Source organism: Schistocerca americana, chromosome 3 (assembly GCF_021461395.2).
Source record: "Schistocerca americana isolate TAMUIC-IGC-003095 chromosome 3, iqSchAmer2.1, whole genome shotgun sequence".
Taxonomy (NCBI): Eukaryota; Metazoa; Arthropoda; class Insecta; order Orthoptera; family Acrididae; genus Schistocerca; species Schistocerca americana.
In genome coordinates this window covers 356212697-356232759 of record NC_060121.1, presented here as the reverse complement: position 1 = coordinate 356232759, position 20063 = coordinate 356212697, and the positions used below count along the sequence as shown (strand labels likewise).

Sequence of the window (20063 nt, the reverse complement as noted above, 5' to 3'; positions counted from 1 at the left end):
TTTCATTTTTACAGAACAATGGGCATTCAATAAAAAGGCAGAGGAATGGGTGAAACATAAAACCAGTTACTTATCATACAACTGCAGACTTATCCTATAAGCCAAATAATTTATAGCAAAGTTTTAAACAAGGCTGCTTGGTTCAGTGACTGTTTCTAAATTAAAATTGAAACAAATGAGCCCTCGGTCACTATTATTTTTAGTCTTATTGATCAAATTTCAACACTTCTAAAAGTGCCTTCATCAGAATTAAAACAATTAAAATGGCCTATAACATAGTTACAAATTTATAGGAAAAGACATTTTTATATAAAAAGTGTAGGTACTGACTAACAATAAAAGACAGAGGCAGTACTTACATGTCACGTTGCCTGTTAATTATTTTATATGTGACATGTAAGTACTGTCTCTGTCTTTTATTGTTAGTCACTACTTACACTTTTTATATAAAAATGTCTTTTCTTATAAATTTGTAACTATGTTATAGGCCATTTTAATTGTTTTAATTCTGATGAAGGCACTGTTAGAAGTGTTGAAACCTGGTCAACAAGACTAAAAATAATAGTGACCGAGGGCTCATTTGTTTCAATTTTAATTTATAGCAGTTAAAGGTCTGATATTCAAATAAAGTTATGAAGAACATTCCTATGGTAACTTATGTTTTACTTTAAGTTGAAAGCTTTTCTGACTACATCAAATTATACCCATTGTATCACCCTCTCTTAGTCAGCCCACTGCAGGTTAAGAGAGTAGGATAAATTTCAAAAGTTGCACACAAACAAAAGAATACTTTCAGAGAGAATGTGTATGTGGTATAATGGGAGGCATTCTCTGCAATGCACTTGACAGTGGTTGCAGAATATGGGTGTAGATGTAGAAACTGAAATGAATAGAGTGAAGTGTAAAGATAAAACAGATTTTCAGATCAGTAAAATTGTAATTTTTTGTCAGAAAACAAGAGCATTGAGCATGAAAATATATGCTACAATTTAAATTCCGGCTTTTAATTAATGAGTAGTACATTTTCATTTATCACATGGAAAATTTTGAAAAGTGTTCATATTTAATTACAATCAATGCTCCACGTATTTCTGTAAGCTGATGGTTTCATTAAGATTTAATAATCACTACACCTCTTCCAACTTCTTTCTTTCTATTTATGTTATTATGTCAATTATAATGAAAAGATTAAAAGAACATGTGAACATGTGTTTGTGGTATTATTATTCATTGCTACACACAACAAAATCAGCAAACTTTTTTAACATTCTTCCATCTCACAAAATTTGTCTTCCATGTGAATACCTTATTCTTAAACACAGGAAAGTGAGCCACATCTAGTCCATATTCAGAGAAAATATGGGGCTGGAACATTAACCAGCCTACATGTGTACATCAGATGATTTACTGTGCCATTATTGTTGCTGGGCTGGTTTCCAATTTTTGTCTCAGTATTGTCAAAAATGGAAATTATGATGTAGACTATTAACAATGGTAATGAAGTCTCCAACACACACCACCTAAATTAAGCTGTTGCAAGATGGACACACCAGAATGTTAAATCTTGCAAGTGAATGATTCGTAGTAAGATAAGGAATACCATAGGTGAAATGACCAAGAATAAAGGCATCAGAAAGCTAACTGACCTGTTAACCAAACACAGAAATGAAATCACAGATGGGGTATGAAAGTACCATTTTTGTACTATTGGATAAAGCTCCCATCACGGAAAAAGATTAACATGAGGGTGAATCAAATATAAGTCAGGATTCTTGCTATATGTGCCTTTTTGTAAATGGAGAGCAGTACGATCTCTGCTCATTATTGCTTTCATTTCCAGTGACTGTTCTCTACAGCTAGAACATTGTTGTACCTTTTCTTTAGTCAGAATCACAACGTCAGAACAAGAGGTACTGTCATCTGTTGTGCAACACATTATGATTAAATTTCTCACAACAGAGGGCACAAAACTGTCTGAAATTCTGAAAAAAACTTGCGCCACATTTCGGGAATAATACCCTGAGAAAGACTCAAGCATGCACATGGCACAAAAAGTTTTTCCAAGCACAAGAAACAGTGAGAATGCAACTCACCAAAATTGCTTGATGACCAGCATTACTGAGGAGAATATCCACACAATTAGCCAGCTTACTGAAGACTAAAACCAAATAATAGTTGTAATTGCTATTGAGGTTGTCATAAGCTACAGTGATGCTCGAGGAAATTGCTGAAATCTTTAACCAACATTTTTTAACTGTCCCAACACAGATAGGTTGCCATGGTTCTGTAGATAAAGCTGCCTGTATAATGAAAAATAATTTTCCATAACCTTTCAGTCAAATAAGTGTGCTTCCCATTACTGCCAATGAAATCAAAAAAATCATACAGTCTTCGAAAAATAAACATTCTGCTGGTATCGACGATATTTCAAGCAAGCTGTTGAAGGCTTGCTGTAGTGGAGTGGCCGAAGTTTTGTCTCACATCTGCAACACATCCATGCAACAAGGAGTGTTTCCAGACAGAATGAAATACTCTGTTGTCAGGCCCCTGTACAAAGCAGGGGATGCTACAAATGTTTCAAACTATCGCCCTATCTCTCTATTAACAACATTTTCAAAAGTCCTAGAAAAAGCTCTGTACAACAGGATTGAGGCACACCTTGGTGACCTGAACATCGTTAACAGTCAGCAGTTTGGTTTTAAAAAGGGAGTTTCAATAGATAACGCAATTTTCTCATTCACAAATGATGTTCTAGAGTCTATAAACAGCAAGAGGCTGCCAATTGGTGCCTTATGCGACCTATCAAAGGCGTTCGACTGTGTAGATCACCAGATACTCTTCAAGAAGGCCTGTCATTATGGAATTACAGGACCTGTAGGGAACTGGTTAAAATCGTACCTCGAAAATAGGAAGCAGAAGATTATTCTAGATGTTTCAGATAGTGTATCACAATATATAGTGGACTCTGAGTGGGGAATTGTGCAGCATGGAGTGCCACAGGGAACAGTGCTTGGGCCCTTGCTGTTCCTCATATATGTTAATGACCTGCCTTTATCCATCAATAAGCAGCGTAAATTTACAATGTTCGCTGATGATACGAGCATTGTGGTGGATAATGTGTCAACAAACTGACTTAGAATCCGAGGTCAATGACATCCTTAAAGAAGTTCTAGGTTGGTTTAGTATTAACTCCCTTTCAATAAACCTGAAAAAAAAACCAATTTTATCCAGTTCCAGACAACCCACAAAAACCCAAAAGAAATAGTTATCACACAGAATGATCAGATGATAAAGCAAGTGCACTTATCAAAATTCCTAGGCGTATACGTGGACAGTAGGCTGAACTGGGAACATCACCTTCTACAAACACTAAAACAGCTGACATCGGCAACATTTGCTTTACGAATTTTGTCACGCTTAAATGACATTACCATCTCAAAGTCAGCTTACTTTGGCTATTTTCATTCAGTCATGTGTCATGGCATCATCTTCTGGGGCAATACACCTGCCGCAAATAAAATCCTCACAGCACAAAAAAGAGCAATAAGAATCATTTGTGGTGTACCCCCATGAACCTCATGTCGAAATCTTTTTAAATGACTTGAAATACTGACAGCAACATCTCAGTACATATATTCACTGATGTGCTTCATAATAAATAACCCCACTCTGTATGAAATGAATTGCCTACATCATGAACATAACACCAGAAGAAAAGAGGATTTCCACTGTGAGTTAAAGAACTTGACACTTATTCAGAAAGGGGTAAAGTACGCTGGAACGAAAATTTTCAATTCCCTACCCAACAGCATTAAAAGTATAAGGAGTAGTACATCAGTATTTAAACGTGGCTTGAAAAATTATTTACTTGAGACCTCACTTTATTCACTAGAGGAATTCTTTCAGAGAAATAAGTAAAACCAAGATCGGAAAGATGTTTTTAAATTTTTTGACACTGTTTACTGTTAAACTAATGTAATAATGCCCTAATGTAAAAATTCCTGTTCTTCTCATTTCCATTTTTGGGTCACTTTTAAACCCAAAGTGGGAAGTTTTGATTACTGTTCAAGGTTAAAATAAATGCAATAATGCCATAAATATGAAACTGCTATCTTCACATTTATGTTGACTAGTTTTTAAGCTAATAAGTATGACTTTTGTGCACTGTTATTAATACTATAACAATGTCTTTATTCTATGTATTTTATTATGTATATTGACACGTTCCACATCTGAGTGACTTGCTCACATGTACAGAGCTATGGAACAAGTATATAAATAAATAAATAAAAAATAAATAAATCAGGCAACTGTCAACGACAACTACAGATATTTGGGGAGTGTCTGCAAGGTGGGCGCCTCATCTCTTTACCACAGTGCACACATTTCATCTTGAGGTGTGAAAACTGCTACCGATATAATACCAATGTAATGGTGCAAAATGGACAAATCTGCAGACGTGAAAGCCAAAAGCTGTCTCCCCATGGTTCTTAAAACAGTCTTTTTATATTTTAAAGGAGTGCTTCCATCAATTTTCTACATGAATGTCAAACTGTGAATGCTGCATACTACTGCCAACCTTAGGACCAAACAAAATTAGCATATCATCAGAAAAGGCATCCATTTCCAATCTGGGATGTGACTGTGCTTCATGACAGTGCTTGACCCCACACAGCTACCCAGATTGAATAAAAATACAGAAACTGTTCTAGACCACTCTAGAACATCCTCCCTTTAGTTCAGTCTTATCACCCTGTAATTCTAATTTCTTTGGATCACCAAAGGAAATGTTGAAGGACACAGATTTGACAATGATGGTGTAGTTGAAGTGTCCATGTACAACTGACTGCTGTCACAGCCATGTTCATCATACAAAAACACGACTAAGAAACTGTCCATCTGGTGGTAAAAATGTGTTTCCCATCAAGAAGACTATAGAAAAATAAGTTTGTCTGTGTGAATTTTTCTGAAGCTTAAATAAACTTAAAAAAAATGCTGGTTTATATTTGACTCACTTTTGTATTTCCTAAATTTCTGAGTACACATACTGATAAGAATTTGTCAGGCTAAAGAAGGCTATTTTATCTTGGCATTTTATCTTGCAACACAGGCACATAATTTACTGAATCCTCTGTTGGTCTATAAAATAGGCTTGGTTAGCCATTGATGCCTCACTCATAGAAACATAACATGCTTGAGTGAATAAGGGAAATGCAAAAGGTGGTATGGGTATAAAATGTCGATTTTTTAATGGAAAACTGTTGTTTGGATTTTTCTAATGAATTTTACGCATGTTTCATTGATTTTGGATGATTGTAAGTATTGTTAATTTATGTACTGCACAAATAATTTCTACAGGTTCCATGAACACTTTTTACTTTAGAAGACAGTGATTTATGTTAATTTACAGTAAACATCCTGCTGCAGAGGTTTGCTATATTGGTTGTTGCAATGTCACTTCCTGTTTGTGGTATAATTCATGGTATCATCTATATTTTGTAAGGTACATTACTCATTTCACTGTGTATATTTGGACTTGTTGCTCATTGGGAGTTATGTTTCTCTCTATAATATGTGTTCACCAGAGGAAATATTTAAGACAAGAAGGAATAAGGGAAATAGAAGCAGCTGGTGAGTAGTAATGAAGTGCGCAGTGAAACCAGTGCCAGTGATATCAGTGTACTAAAAACAATGTTAAATGAAACTGCATGCTGTAATTTGTGTGGTGGAGAGACAGTAATATCTGCAAATGTCTTCAATGAAAGGGTTTAGATTTTAGTTTGGGAGTATCTTGTTCAAGCTGTGAGAATAAGAAAGAATTTTTGATATCTGAAAAATGTAAAAGCAATAACTTTTTTTGAGACGAATATCAGATATTTCTATGGACTGAGATGCATCAATAAAGGCCCTAGGGCTAGAAAAATGTTGTGTGCTCTTATGAACCTGTTATAAAGATAAACAAATATAAAGATAAACAGCTGCTTTAGGGGACACAGTAAAAGTAATTGCAAAACATTAATGTAATCTAAAACAGGGGAAGCAGTTGAAGAAAATGATGGTAATAATGACATTAACATAGTATTTGATGGATCGTAGCAAAAAAGGGGCCATAAATCTAAAAATCTTTTGCAGCTGCCATATGTTTTTGATACTGGAGGTGCTTGATGTTGAAGTGTTGTCATAGCATTGCCATGGACGCCCAAAAGTGGGTACTAATAATGAAAAGAAACAACTGCCTGAACACAACTGTCAGAAAACATGTGAGGATCCAGTAGAGAGCTATGGACAGTGCCTCATCTGCAAACATCTTTCAGCACTCTCTAGAACAATGTTGGGTTCACTATGCTAAATTTATTGGCGATAGTGATTCCAGTTCTTTCAAATCAATAATTGACAGTAGGCCCTATGGAGACCTAATACTGCAAAAAATATAATGTATCTCTGTCTTTTGCAGAAAAGAATGGGTATCTGACTGCATAAAACCAGCAGAACATTTCTTGCAAAAAGCTTGACAATGGCAAGACTATTAGAGGACGTTTGACTGAGAAAACAATCAGTCAGCAAAGTGATAATATGGCCAAGCCATTAGAAAGAATACAACAAACAACCTGGAAGGAATGTGAAAAGCAGTAGGGCAACATTTTTCCACAAGACATAAAGTGATAAGAAGCCACCGCACTATTTGTGTCCAATTGAATGGTGGAAATACTGCAAAGCTGGGGCAGCAGGAATGTAATATACCCATCAGAACACCTCCTTGAAGATGAAGATGCTGTAGCAGTAATAAAGCCAGTGCATAGACATCTAGTACAGCCAGATCTTCTGAAGAATTAGCTTACAGCAAAAACTCAAAATGTAAATGAGTCTTTCAATAGTGTTGTATGGACCAGTCTGCACGAAAACGTATTTTGTGGACTTGAAAACACTGAAGATTTGTGTCAATAATGCTGCGATCACCTTCAGTAATGGAAATACAGACAGAATAAAGGTTCTGAAGCAATCTGAAATTAGTCTGCCCATAATAAAAATGCAATCCTAGAAGAACTGGACAGACAGTGAGTCTCCAAGGAATAAGTTATGTGGGATCAAAAATACAACAGAAGCAGAAATATTCCTCAAACAGAGAAAGGGACTCCATATGGTCGACTGTCAAGAAGATAAAGATTAAAAAGTTGGAAAGTTTTAGGCTGTATTTTTATTCAATAGTGAGTTTTCCTTTGTCTCAACTTCCAAGTGTGATTTCTGAAAACTACTTTTTTGCATATGTTTCCCTATTATCTCAGAAACTACTTAAGCTAAAGCTCTGAATTTTTATCTTATTGACAATAGTATTATGTTCATGTGGATCTACAAGGGTATAGATAGCCCACATAGTTTGATCATAAAAAATACATTTTTAGTTACATAAATTTTTAAGACCTTCATTTAGAAATTCATATCTTGATTCCTAAGAAAGTTACATCAACAAATGTATAAGATATGACTCTATACCCTGGCAAAGTTTTGTTTTATTACCTTGAACAGTTCCTGAGAAAACAGGCTGTAAATATGTTAAATTTAACATTATCAGGGTACAGCATTGATGCTCCCCTTAGGCTCTCAACATAAAAAAACTGCTTCAGTTACACTAAAGTCTAGCGATATACATATGGGTTCAGAATCATCTCATCCTCTTCACAATCAATTAGAACCATTCCTCTGGTAATTCAAGATGGTGTATCATCATCTTTCTAAAGCTGGAGTTAGCAGATGTCCTGCCAGATGAAATCGAAGGATTCTCACAAGGTATATATTACATACCTTTCTGTCACAAGGTAATAGATAAAGATTACCAGTGACTGCCCACAAGGCTCAATTTGTGGACCAATATTTTATGACCTGATGAGTGGGTCATTGCTGTAACTGCCGGATGGGGCTGATGAAGTGAATTGTCTTGTGGCTTACAGCGATGACACCTTGGTTCTCTGGAGACTGCAGATGGAAGTTTGAAGGAAACGGAAGCCACATATTCTAAAGATGCTGTGTTGGTGCACGAGCGACAGATGAATAATAGCTTCCAATAAAACTACATACACAATTGTAGGAGATACAAACCTCTTACAGTGAAATGATGTTCCTAATAAAGAATGCTGACACATTCAGGTTACTGAACTTAGTTCCAAACAATATTTCTAATAATTAGCTAAACAAAATCAGAGAAGGTATTAGAGGCAAAAATACATGTATAAGAGATGTTAATAAAGAGAGCGGTTGAATGAGACAGAATATTTACATATCGCCCACTCCCACTGTCCATCTGTGCCAAGAGTGAAAGTACTCTTAGGGTCTGGTACTGAGACACCTGATTCTGTGGCTGCACGCACATTGCCACCTGATATGTGCTCTGTGGCAGGCACTACATAGCTTAAGGCACGTTTTCATATAGCCTTGGTTTTCATTCTCTCTCTCTCTCTCTTCTTTTTTCTTTTCTTCCCATCAGTCACCTGAGTGATTTGATGCAGCCTGTGATGACTTCCTCTCCTGTGCTGACTTCGTCTCAGAATAGCAGTTGCACCCAACATCCTCAGTTATTTGTTGGATACATTCAAACCACTGTCTTTTCCAAGAGTTTTTACTCTCTACAGTTACATCTAGTACCATCAATGTTATTTCCTGATGTCTTAACACATGTTCGATCAACCTGCCCTTCTTCTTGTCACTGTTCTCAATATGACCGTTTCCTTGCCAACTGTGGAGAACCTCCATCTAATGTTCAGTATCCTTCTATAGCACCACATCTCAGACAATTCAGTTCCCTTCTTTTCTGGTTTTCCCACAATCCATATACTTTTTGCGATAAGCACACATTTACAGGAGGTGTTCAACATGGTGTCCTTTCATGACAATGCTCCCCTCCGCCCTCTGGAATAAGGAATGATGCACCGTTTGAAATATACCTGGTTGTTGTCATACCTGCTGGCACACTTTGAAGGTACGACACATTAGTGTTTGCATACTGTTGATTGAAGTGTTAGAGACCAATCTCTTCAAATGTTTCCATAATCAAAAGTCTAGGGGATTGAGGTATGGAAAATGAGCAGGTAAAAATGTAGCCCCCCCCCCCCCCCCCCCCCAATCGAGCAGTCCTGAAATGTCCGAAATCAGATGTTTGCGCACATTGTGACAAAAGTGTGCTGGTGCACCATTAAGCATGAACCGTATTTGTATTCACTGCAGCGATGGCACAGCATCCAACAAGGTAGGTAATACATTTTGAGATAGACTAAATAATGCACCCCAGTTGACCTTTGTGGTAGCACAAATGGCCCTATTAATCTGTTGCGAAGTATGCCTGCCTGTATGTTGATTGGGAATTGGTGTTGATGACCTCTTTCCTTAATTGCTTGGGGAGTTGCATCTGACCATATATGCTGGTTATGGAAATTCACAACACCCTCTCTTGTGAACAATGCTTCATTGGTAAATAAAATCTTGGATGTGAGTAGTGGATCTGCACCACATTTTTGCAACAGCCATTGACAGAATCGCCATCTGCCATGATGATCCTATGGCCTTTGGTTCCAAACGCACTGTAGACGATATGGGTGCAGCAACTGTTCATGACATACCCTCAAGATAAGGAAGTGAGACACGCTTTCTGCTGCTGCTAATAATTGCACACTGGTCCCAGGGGTTTCTTCCACCAAACGTAACATGTTCTTCTCCATGTTAGGCAAGCAGATTGCTGGGCCTTCCACTGCCAGTCTTCTGAGGTGCAAGGGTACCTGTGCCCCTCAAACGCTGGAAAAGTCTGCTGAATAGGGAACTCTGTGCTGGGTAAATTTTTCAACACGGAGGACATGGGCTCACAGCCTATGTCCATTTGCTACACCATAGCAGAATATCATATCTGTCATTTCACTTGTTGAGTAATAGGCTTCCATTGCTAACAAGTAGTAGAAGAGAGAATATGTAACTGTACTACACCACTTGTATATACAAACAGTACAATAACATTAAACACATAAGTGAATCAACATTTGGAAGAAGGTAAAACACCATGATATGTACCGAAGGTTAACATTACCGTACGATGAGGCACACAAACATGACACAAACTAACATAGCCTGCAACACGACTTGAACCACACAACTGACTGCAGATCACCTAACAGTAGATACAGTACTGTCAGTAAAACATCATAACACTCTGCTGACACCTTTCACAGTATGCCAATGCAACAACTGTGCTAATATTCACAAACAAGCATCAAGCAGCCCTTCTGATAAACGTGTTTATCTCAGAAAGTATGCATTTCCAGACCCATGTTTACTGGACTTACATTCTTTCTTGTTTCAATGAGTACTACCACCTCTCAAAATATTCGAAACTTTTTTTATTATTATTTTTTTTAGCACTCTCTCTTTTTTATGTACTTCCTGCCTCATCAATTGTGTTATTTTGGTTCCAAGGTAGCAGAATTCATTCACTTCATCTACATCTACCTGTTTTCATAGCTTATTAAGTAGTGTGCAATGCAAATTTCTGCAGCCTCTTGTATAACAAAGTCATAGTAAGCTGTTAATTGAGCAAGCTTTTGCAGATTCTTGAACAATGCACGGAAACCAGTCTGCTCCTATTCATAGCTCAGTGTTTCACACATAGAACGAATTTGGCATAGATCACTGTATGGCTATAGAAACAGTAGTTTCTTTATTGTGTTCCTTGATATTTTACATACAGTCACTGCAAACAGGCCACACTTTTCAGTTCATCAGTCTGCTGGCAGACAGATATGTACCTGAAACATCATATTATTTCTAATATTTTACCTGGATGGACACTTGGGAACTACTCATATATGTAAATGTGACAAAAAAGATATACATCATAAAACCTGCACAGCACATGTAATGCTACATATTACTGATTTAGATTTCTCCTGTTGTATTCTTTCCTTTTTTAATCTGAACTAAAATGGAGGCCCTGCAGTTTACCTTGAAGGTAAGATCATTCTCTTGTTAGCTACCTACTTAAAACTCCTGATATTTTGGAAAATCATGTTTCACCTGTTCCTCTTTCTACAGCATCACTACAAACCATTAGACAAATAATTTTACCAACAGTATCTGGTCTCTCTCTTTTGGCAGTTCCAGTGAGGAATTCAACTTTGAATCTGTGTTTTGTATATTTGTTTCAGCTTGTAGTCGTAGGACTCTTGGCATGAAATCTGCTACATCTCTTTTGATTCTGTTTCTCATTTCCAAACAAGAAACTTTTTTTGTCTAAAGGAAGTTTTTACTGATGTTTAACTAGAATAATAACCAGAAATAGTTACTGGGCTCACTGTAAGGACCATTCTAAAAATTGGAGTACATCTACTGGCCTGTTATACACACGAAGAAGAACATAATTACTACACTAATAGCAGCATTCATAATCATGGAAAAGAACCAGACATATTTACAATTATTGAGAAATAAATAAATACAAAATGAAGAAGCCTATTTTCTACCAGAAAATGGTGCTTCCATTACAGGAAAAAAGAACATTTTAAAGCATTGCTCTTAATAAAACTTGGTGAAGGATTATTTAGAGAACGTGAAGAAAGGTTTGGTAAATAATTAACATAAATTAATAACCAACATCTCTGTTATACTTTAGACTACGCACAAAATATAATGCCTCTTACTGTAAAATATTATATCCAAGGTCTGTCACAGTGCACTAAACTATCTCCACTTTCCTGAAATCAAAACCTAATGGTACCTGGAGGGATGTTGACTCAGTTTTCGAGAAAGAAAAATGGAAAAACACAAAGGCAGAAGTATCATCATGGACCTGATGCCTAACAAAATTGTGTGTGAAGGAGTGCATTGTGGTGCATGTATAGACTAGTGTAAACCGTCACCAGTGACACATTCCAATAAGTAAAGTAACACAATTTTTGTGATTATTGGTTAACTCATTTATACATATGTATATACAAAAAAAGCATTGTACACAGCATAGAAAACTTCTGTCAGATAAACCTATTTGCAACAATATTGTCATAATTGATTGTCTAGAATAAGAAATTACTTGACATGTAAATGTTTTCAAAACAAATAACATGGGGGAAGTCACTTCAAAGAAAGCTACACTATTTTTTTCCAAACAAAATGTAATTGTAATGTCATGCTTCATTGTCTTATATTTTCTGTCAATGAAATACTTTCACCAAATAAGTTTTATTCAAATGCAGTGACAAGTGAGAACTGTGTGTATTTAGTATAAACAACTTCGCTTTCTGTACCACATATATTTGAAAACAAAACTTATGACACTGATAGACTGCTAATCACCACATAGGAGGATGTGTTAAGAAGTAGACAAGCACACTGAAAAATGCTGCTAGATACTATGACCTGTGGAACTAAGTTCTTCATCAGAGGTAGAAAAAGCACACACACATGCATAACTCAAACACACCTGCCCATTGTCACCTCTGGGCACTACAGCTTTAGCCTTCTCTATGTGGCAAGCAGCAATCTATCCGTTTCACATTCTTGTTTTCCATCTTGGAGTTTCCACTGATTGTATGCTATCTTTCTCATTCAAACACTCCTCCATCCAGTGAAAGAAAAGAAAGACTTGGAAGAAATGAGACTATACAGAATATAAACAGGGAAAGCACAGACAACCCTAGTCACAGAGAGGCACAGAGAAGTTTCTGATTTACTCCTTATTTTAATTCTGGAATAGTCTCATTATTCCCCACTTTTTATTCCTCTTTTTCTCCACAATAGAATCAACTGTTTGAGAAAGTGGCCTCTGTGTCATATTTTTGTTTTGTTTTTGCCTATATCTACTACCCCCTGACTATCATCTGTGAAACTTTTGTTCAAGACTCTTGCTACTTCATGTAAGTCTACATGAATAGCATCAGCCATTTACACTTTTGAAGTGCTTCTCCGCAATGCACATTTACTTTACATACTACATGACAGAACATATGATATTTTTATGAACAGTGTTTTAAATACATTTTTAGGCAGGCCACAAATCCATGATGAAAGGGGTGTGCATGTCACAGTAAAAAAAAAGTAGTGCTGTCGGTGTTTAGTACTATAGTTTACATTCCTGATATATGCAAGTCCATTCATTCTTTCCAAGTGAGTAATGTGAGTCCAGTGTGCTAATGACTTTGCCTTCTTGCCTGGTATGGAACATAAAGGTAATGTTAATGACTACAATGAGAAAAACACACAATCTTAATGGATTGATTCTAAAGCCAGTGGCAAAGGGAAGAGTATAAGGTTTAACTATTTTGCTGTTATGGGAAGTGAACCAGGATGATGATAAACAGAAGACAGTGTGCATGAATTTAATATTTTGCTACACACTATTTGTTGAGGAAGAGCACCACTTAACAACTTATCTGTTGAGAGCAAGTAAACACTAACATATAAACGATTTTGCACAGAGTCTACATTAGAGGCATTTGAAAGTAGAGGATCAAACATTGGCACCCTGATAAGGCCAATTGCCCAGCAAAAAGACTCTCACACATAACACATTATAACAGAACATGTGGCAATTATAGAATGCAACAGTGAATAAGTATATTTTCTTCACAAACATGTTATCTCTGGTGTAGTGTTAACAATGCTGAACTTTTCATTATATTCCTAAATCATTAAAGTATGTAAGTGATATAAAATACCCTGAAGAACTTTGTTCATTGTTTTCGTATTGGATGACACTGCTTTGGTGTGGAGCACAGATAGAGTTTATCTTCCACATCAGTTCCTTCGAGATGGTACACATGTCACATCCTCTGTTGTTGATACCCATAACAGGGTTTTCAGGGGAAGTTAATAAATTGCTAAATCAATAGCGTAACAATAACACTTATTTAATAATTCAACTGGATAGATAAAAAATTTACTCACCAAGTGGTGGCAGGACAGTACACATGTAAAAATAGGTTGTACTTATGCAATCTTTTGGAGCCAGTGGATCCTTCTTCTGGCAGAAGAGCTGAAGTAATAAGTATGAAGGGAAAGGAATTGGAGAGGGTAAGGAAAAGGGGTGCACCCAGAACCCTGGGTCACAGAAGGCTTGCAAGACAGGATTAGAAGGACAGAATGATTGTTGAGGAATGCACTGGACGACATTTGAAAACCTGAGAGCTTAAAGATGGAAGGCAGGATACTATGAAAAATAGAGATTACTGCTAGAACATAATGCATGAGTTAATAAGAGTCAAAAGTTAAGTGAATTGTATGTAACAGAGGTGGGAGAGGGACGGCAAAAAATTGACAGGACAGGAAATGAATGATATAGAAAACTAAAATAGAGTGAATGAAAGAGTATTTACCGTAAAGGAAGAAATGAGTAGTTACATAAATTAAGTGCAGGTGGGTGGCGAGAACCAAGGACCTGTTGTAGCACTAGTTCCCACCTGTGGAGTTCTGATAAACTGGTGTCTGGGGGAAGAATCCAGATGGTGAAACAGGCACTGAGATCATGATTGTCACATTGTAGAGCATGCTCCACAATAGGAAATTATGTTTTTCTGGTATACACCCCATTCATCCTAACTGATAACTTGGTGCTAATCATGCTGATGTAAAAGGCCGAACAGTGTTTACATAACAGCTGGTATATGATAAGTCATTTCACAGGTGTCTCTTCCTTTTATAGTTGTTTGTTAGTTGGTTTAATGTGGACAGAAGAGTGTAGCTGGCCTTCAGTGAGGATGAAATAAGCATCAAGGAAAGTGGCAAGGGATTTGGAATAGGACTATGTGAAATTTAGCTGTGAGAAGGTATTTAGAGATTCCAGGAATTTTAACAGGTCAGCCTCACTATGAGTCCAAATGGCAAAGATGCCCCCAATGTATCTAAAACAAACCAGGGGCTGAAAGGTTACGGATCCCAAGAAAGTCCCGTCCAAGGAACCCATGAAAAGTTTAGCACAGGAAGGAGCCATGCTGGTTCCCATGGCCATACCCTTGACCTGTTTGTATGTCTGCCCCTCAAAGGTGAAGTAAGCATAAAGCTGATTAAGGTGAGCAGGAAGGATGTTACAGGTTTGGAATCAGATGGGCACTGACTTGGGAAACGTTTAGCAGCACACAGACCATGTATGTGATGGATGTTCCTAAACCTCTCCATTCCTTTGTCTTCACCCCTATTGCTTCCCCTTCAACCGTTCTGCCAAAAGAATGAGCCACTGGGTCCAAAAGCTCGCATCAGTAAAACCTTTTCTTATGTGTGTGTTGTCCTGCCATCGCTTGGTGAGTAGATTTTTTATCTATCCAGTTGCATTATATTGTCAAAAATTGATTATTTTCATTGTTTTATTTAACAATTCATCACACATCACGCTCCGTAATTCCTATTGTGAGAGAGAGCCTCTAAGGATTTGGCATATATATTAACAGGCAGAAACTGCCACCGCAGGCCAGTTCTGTAAAATATAGTAATGAAAGTTTTGTCTCATATTTACACCCTCTGGTCCAAATATTCTGACAAATTATAGAAAGTGCAGCTAGTAAGTTATTATTTTGCTTTGTTTTTGCTATCAGAGGATTTTCAGTTTCATGCCTCATGTCTATAGCAACGATTTATAAACTCGAGTACCTGAATATACAACGCCATCTCAAACTGTGATGGAGATGTGTAGCCCAGGTGGAAATTGTTTTTACTTTGAGAATTATGGTTTCACAGTTAAGCCTAAGTATACTGTTATTATTACCTACAAATACCACCAGGGAGAAAATATAAGAGTGTAAGGATCCCAAGGTACCTCAAGAGCCTTCTGCAATGTGTTCAATCATCAGTGGTACATAATATTCTAACAACACAATTCATAGAAAAGAAAATAATTTTTTGATCTTAGCTGCATTATCTCATCAGACTAAGCCATACAACTGTGTTAAGTGGAACAGTGATCTGCATAGTATTGATGTAGATGTGAAAGAATGCTTTTAACCCCATCTGCAGATCAACACAGTGAGAGAGATTTCTAAATTAACAACAGGTAGAATTTTCTACCAACTTATCCACGAAATGGTGCCACCTTTTTAAGTGTCCACTTACTAATGCTAGAATTCAAAAGCAGATGAAGCCCAGCTTTCACTTGATCAGTGTGTGGGCTACTAAAAACAGGCACCCAATACCTTTTGCAGTCAATGAGATTTTCAGTACAGGAATGCTCACCATAAGTTGTATGTAAATGTTGCTTTCAATTTAATCATTACACTCAGTGTAGAAGGAAGAATAAACACAGTTAGATTACTTCACTGTTCTTCTTGATTTTAAAATTTCTTTTTGTATCATCTTAAAAGTGTGGTAACAACTGTGAACCAAGCAGTAGCTGTCCTGGATATCTACAGATTTACTGGTACCTTTGAACCACTGAAGATGGTTTACAGATGAGACTTTATATCATATCTCAAAAACATTAGTCGTTGACACAGTGTTTGGAAATTAACATTTGTTGATCCGCACAAAACTAGACTGCTGGACAATTTAATAAATGTATTTGCATGTCCAAAGATATAAATAATGTTTCTGTGGTAATGGCTACTAATCGTCTCTATTGACTAGACTGTTTTGTGTTGACATCTCATGTCAATTGGATGGGTCCCCCAAAGAAGTTGCAGATTTTTACTTGATTCTACTGACTATAACACTCACCCCCTCCCATGGAGACACATATTGTCTATCTAGTTAACCAATCTATCTAGTTAAACGACTGCCTAACTATCCCTTTTTGTCTGTTATATCTAGTGTGCAATTTTTGACACCTTAGCTAGTACTCCTTTTCCACACCTTTCACATAATGAGAATTTCAATACTTTTGAAGGTACACTTTTGTTCGTGGGTAGGCTATTTAAATGTTTTGTGGTAATTGGCAACAGCTAGACTTTTTCAGTTTCTTAAAGGCGTTCACATTCCTACAGCTCTAAAGTTACTCTGCTGTGCAGTATAAATTTGTTGTTATTTTGGTAGGGCTGCATACCCTCAGGATTTTATAATTTTTACAAAAACACATCAATTCATTTCACAAAATGAAACAGCTAGTATAGCACAGCCCTGGAATGACTGCAAGTCTGCTCGTGCTTGAATTGCTACATGCCATAGTTCTGAAAAACACCGAATCTGGTAACCCCACATAAATAACAACTGTGAGACTTTTTAACATGTTATTACTATGGTATTTTAATGCCCCAAAATATACATAAAACAGCATAACAAGAACAATAAGGTATTTCTTGCAGTAACTACCTGTCAGCTGCACTGGGCTCTTGAGACGAGGATCTGCTGGGTGGTGAAACTGGAGCGGCCTTGTCACAGGGCTCTTCTTTCACAGTCATAGCAATTTCTGCAGAAGTGTTCAAAGACAGGTCGTTATCCAGTGACTTACTATTTCCGATGTCCTCTGTTTGCATAATTTCTGTGTGCACAGATGTCAAAGGGGTTAAGATTGTCTTTTAGTTTGGTATAACTTATACAGAGATAATTTAAGTGTTTGTGGGTGTTATTTTTTGAGTACACCTTTAAATTGTGTCAAGAAATGAAACTGTAAGAAATGAAACACTGACTGTAGATAATTCAGCAACATTTTTAGAATAAATTACCACATGTATGTACACGAATTACAAGACAGGATGTTTAATTAAGTACAAGAGAATCATGAGGGCATAATGTGGACAATCACTAACGTCAGAGTGATAATTCTGTTGCCACTGATTATGTAATTCCCTGAATGGCAATCGAAAACAATTGCAAATCTGATGCACAGGCCTCCTAAGTGTAACAAAAATAATTGCAATTATGTCGCACAAGGGCCCTCTCTATTCGTCAGATGCGTGGGCCATGCAGTAAACAAGGGAACTCCGAATTCTATCGAAATAATTTAAAGGGCATGACAGCAGTTTCATCATTGTAGCTAATATGTTTACTAACATGTCATTATACATTTACAACTCTAGTTCCACATCAAATCTACTTCAACAGTGTCATGATACTATTTGCGGAATTTAATTATTTGTCTGAAGAGAAACCCAAAGAATATTTTGGTATTTCTAAATTAATGAATTAGACGGTGCTGAAATTTATCTGAAAATAATTATTTTATTGCTTACAACGGTACTTAATTTGTACATCCTGTTCCACTGGTAAGTCTATCGCCAATTTCAAGAAACAATAAAAAAATTAAGACTCAAATTTAGACTAAAAAAATCCAACACAGGAGTAAATTATCAAATGATTTATTAGATTTCAAAATTACAATTACATTCTCAAATCTGGGAAAGCAGATGAAGTTAGCCCAGCACTACTTCACACAACACAGAACATCAAGTATTAGAGATTTGAGGAAATAAAGAAATATATAAAACGTAATGCAGCTAAATTAAAAAATCAAATATCGTATTAGGAATTCCACTGTATTATTGTGTTATTGTTATACTGTATTAATTGTCTGTTAAGCCATGTTAAATAATGAAAGGAAAAATACACAAAGGCAAATCACGCAATATTTGATGATCTACCTGCAACAGGGAAGCTTTGTTCCGGCAACATTAATGAACTTGTTTGTTGTCATTAACCTAATAACGAAAACAAAAATTTATTTGCACTCGTATTTCTGATACAACGTTCAAACAACTGAAAACGAAAAACAGAGGTTTGAAATAAAACATAAGAGACATCTCAAGACAGAAAGGTTTCAGGTGCACATTGAGTTCTTCACAGAACGCAACATTTTCGCTTGTGAACCTATTACGAATTTCTCGAGCCACAAAAGCACAGCTTACACCGGAGCTCGGCCGCGCTGCACTTTTCGCACTCGCCCGAGCGGATGCGTTCCCGGTACACACGCACGAAAGCCCCCCTACATGGCACACGCTATGCTAAAATTAAGCATTTTCAGAGTAGTAAGTTTACACCTTCTCAATTTGGCGCCCGGCGACGAAATTCGAGATTGGTCCATATTCGGTATAGGGTCGTGCCGGAGTGTAGCGGTCGACTATACAGTGGCGTATGGGGATACGGGCACATCCCGCTCCTGCTTTCTAAAATTAAACTGTAACGTAACAGACTCCCAAGCCCGAAAATGCCCAAGCTAGTGTGCGCACGACCGAGGAGAGCAAGTGCGCCACTGTCTTTCCGCTTCGCACAATGCAAAGTTAAGTTTTCATGTTTGCTTCGCCCCAGCAAAATATCGATGTTTATTGTATTGACAGCACATTATAAGACGCGGTGTCGTAATGACATTTATCAAATACTATTAATAGTTTGTTTGGCGGTTACATGTATGAATATATTTCGTCCTCATCGCGTATTAATCTACCAACGTTGTTTTTACCCATATAGGTATCGATGTTACGCTGTCGTTCATTGTTGGTAAACAGCTTCGACTGTATAGCTGAAGCATGACTCAACCGAGTCATGTCGTTATCGCCTCGTGATAAAATATGTTTAAATAGCCGAGTGTCACTGCATAGAGCATTGTCTTCCTGTATTAGGTATGTGCGATAATCTTACCTTTCTGATTACATCCATATTATCCAACTGTGGCGCTCGTTTGTCGCACACGAATGAGCACAGCAGCGCCGCCGCACAGTGCCGCTTGGAAACTCGGTGTGAGCCGAAGGCCGCTTCGGCGACGCAAGCCAAGGGTGGAGTCGCCAGATGCCGCACGCGGGCAAGCGCGCTCTGCGGGGGCTGGGCGACTAGGAAAAGGGGGGGGGGCGTGGAGGGGGGAGGGAGAGCGCACATTTTACCATGTGTGGGCGACGCGACGGGGAAGCGGCTGCCGCGGAATGCCATTCACGAGGCGCGCTGCGCAGCCGAGTGACACGGCATGGTTGGCTGTCATTGCACCGATGTTCCCGAATCCGTGGCTACACAAGCGACGTGCAAATCTCTGCGGCGCTGTTTTCTGTCTCGCAGCTGAAGTCCGATGTCAAGTAGTTGTCACTTGACAGCGAAGTGCTGCAATGCACTCATCACCAATACACCAATGGGAGCCTGGTGCCGGCCGTTGTGGCTGAGCGGTTCTGGGCGCTTCAGTCCGGAACCGCGCT

General features: G+C 37.6%; 1 protein-coding gene across 7 annotated transcripts in view; it reads right to left on the bottom strand.

Moving 5' to 3' along the window:
* Window positions 1-19635, bottom strand: part of LOC124605321 — a 33562-nt gene extending 13927 nt beyond the window's left edge. Inside the window, exons 1-3 of one of the 7 annotated variants that reach the window (XM_047136911.1) lie at window positions 19522-19634; window positions 18528-18584; window positions 17260-17428 (exon numbers count right to left, since the gene is read on the bottom strand). In XM_047136911.1, coding sequence (XP_046992867.1) covers window positions 17260-17428; window positions 18528-18558 — 200 coding nt within the window. In that variant the 5' untranslated portion in view covers window positions 18559-18584; window positions 19522-19634. Of the gene's footprint in view, window positions 1-17259; window positions 17429-18527; window positions 19011-19521 lie in introns of those variants that run through there. The other 6 variants (XM_047136915.1, XM_047136912.1, XM_047136913.1 and 3 more) reach the window with 6 other exon arrangements.
* Window positions 19636-20063: the final 428 nt, after the last annotated feature.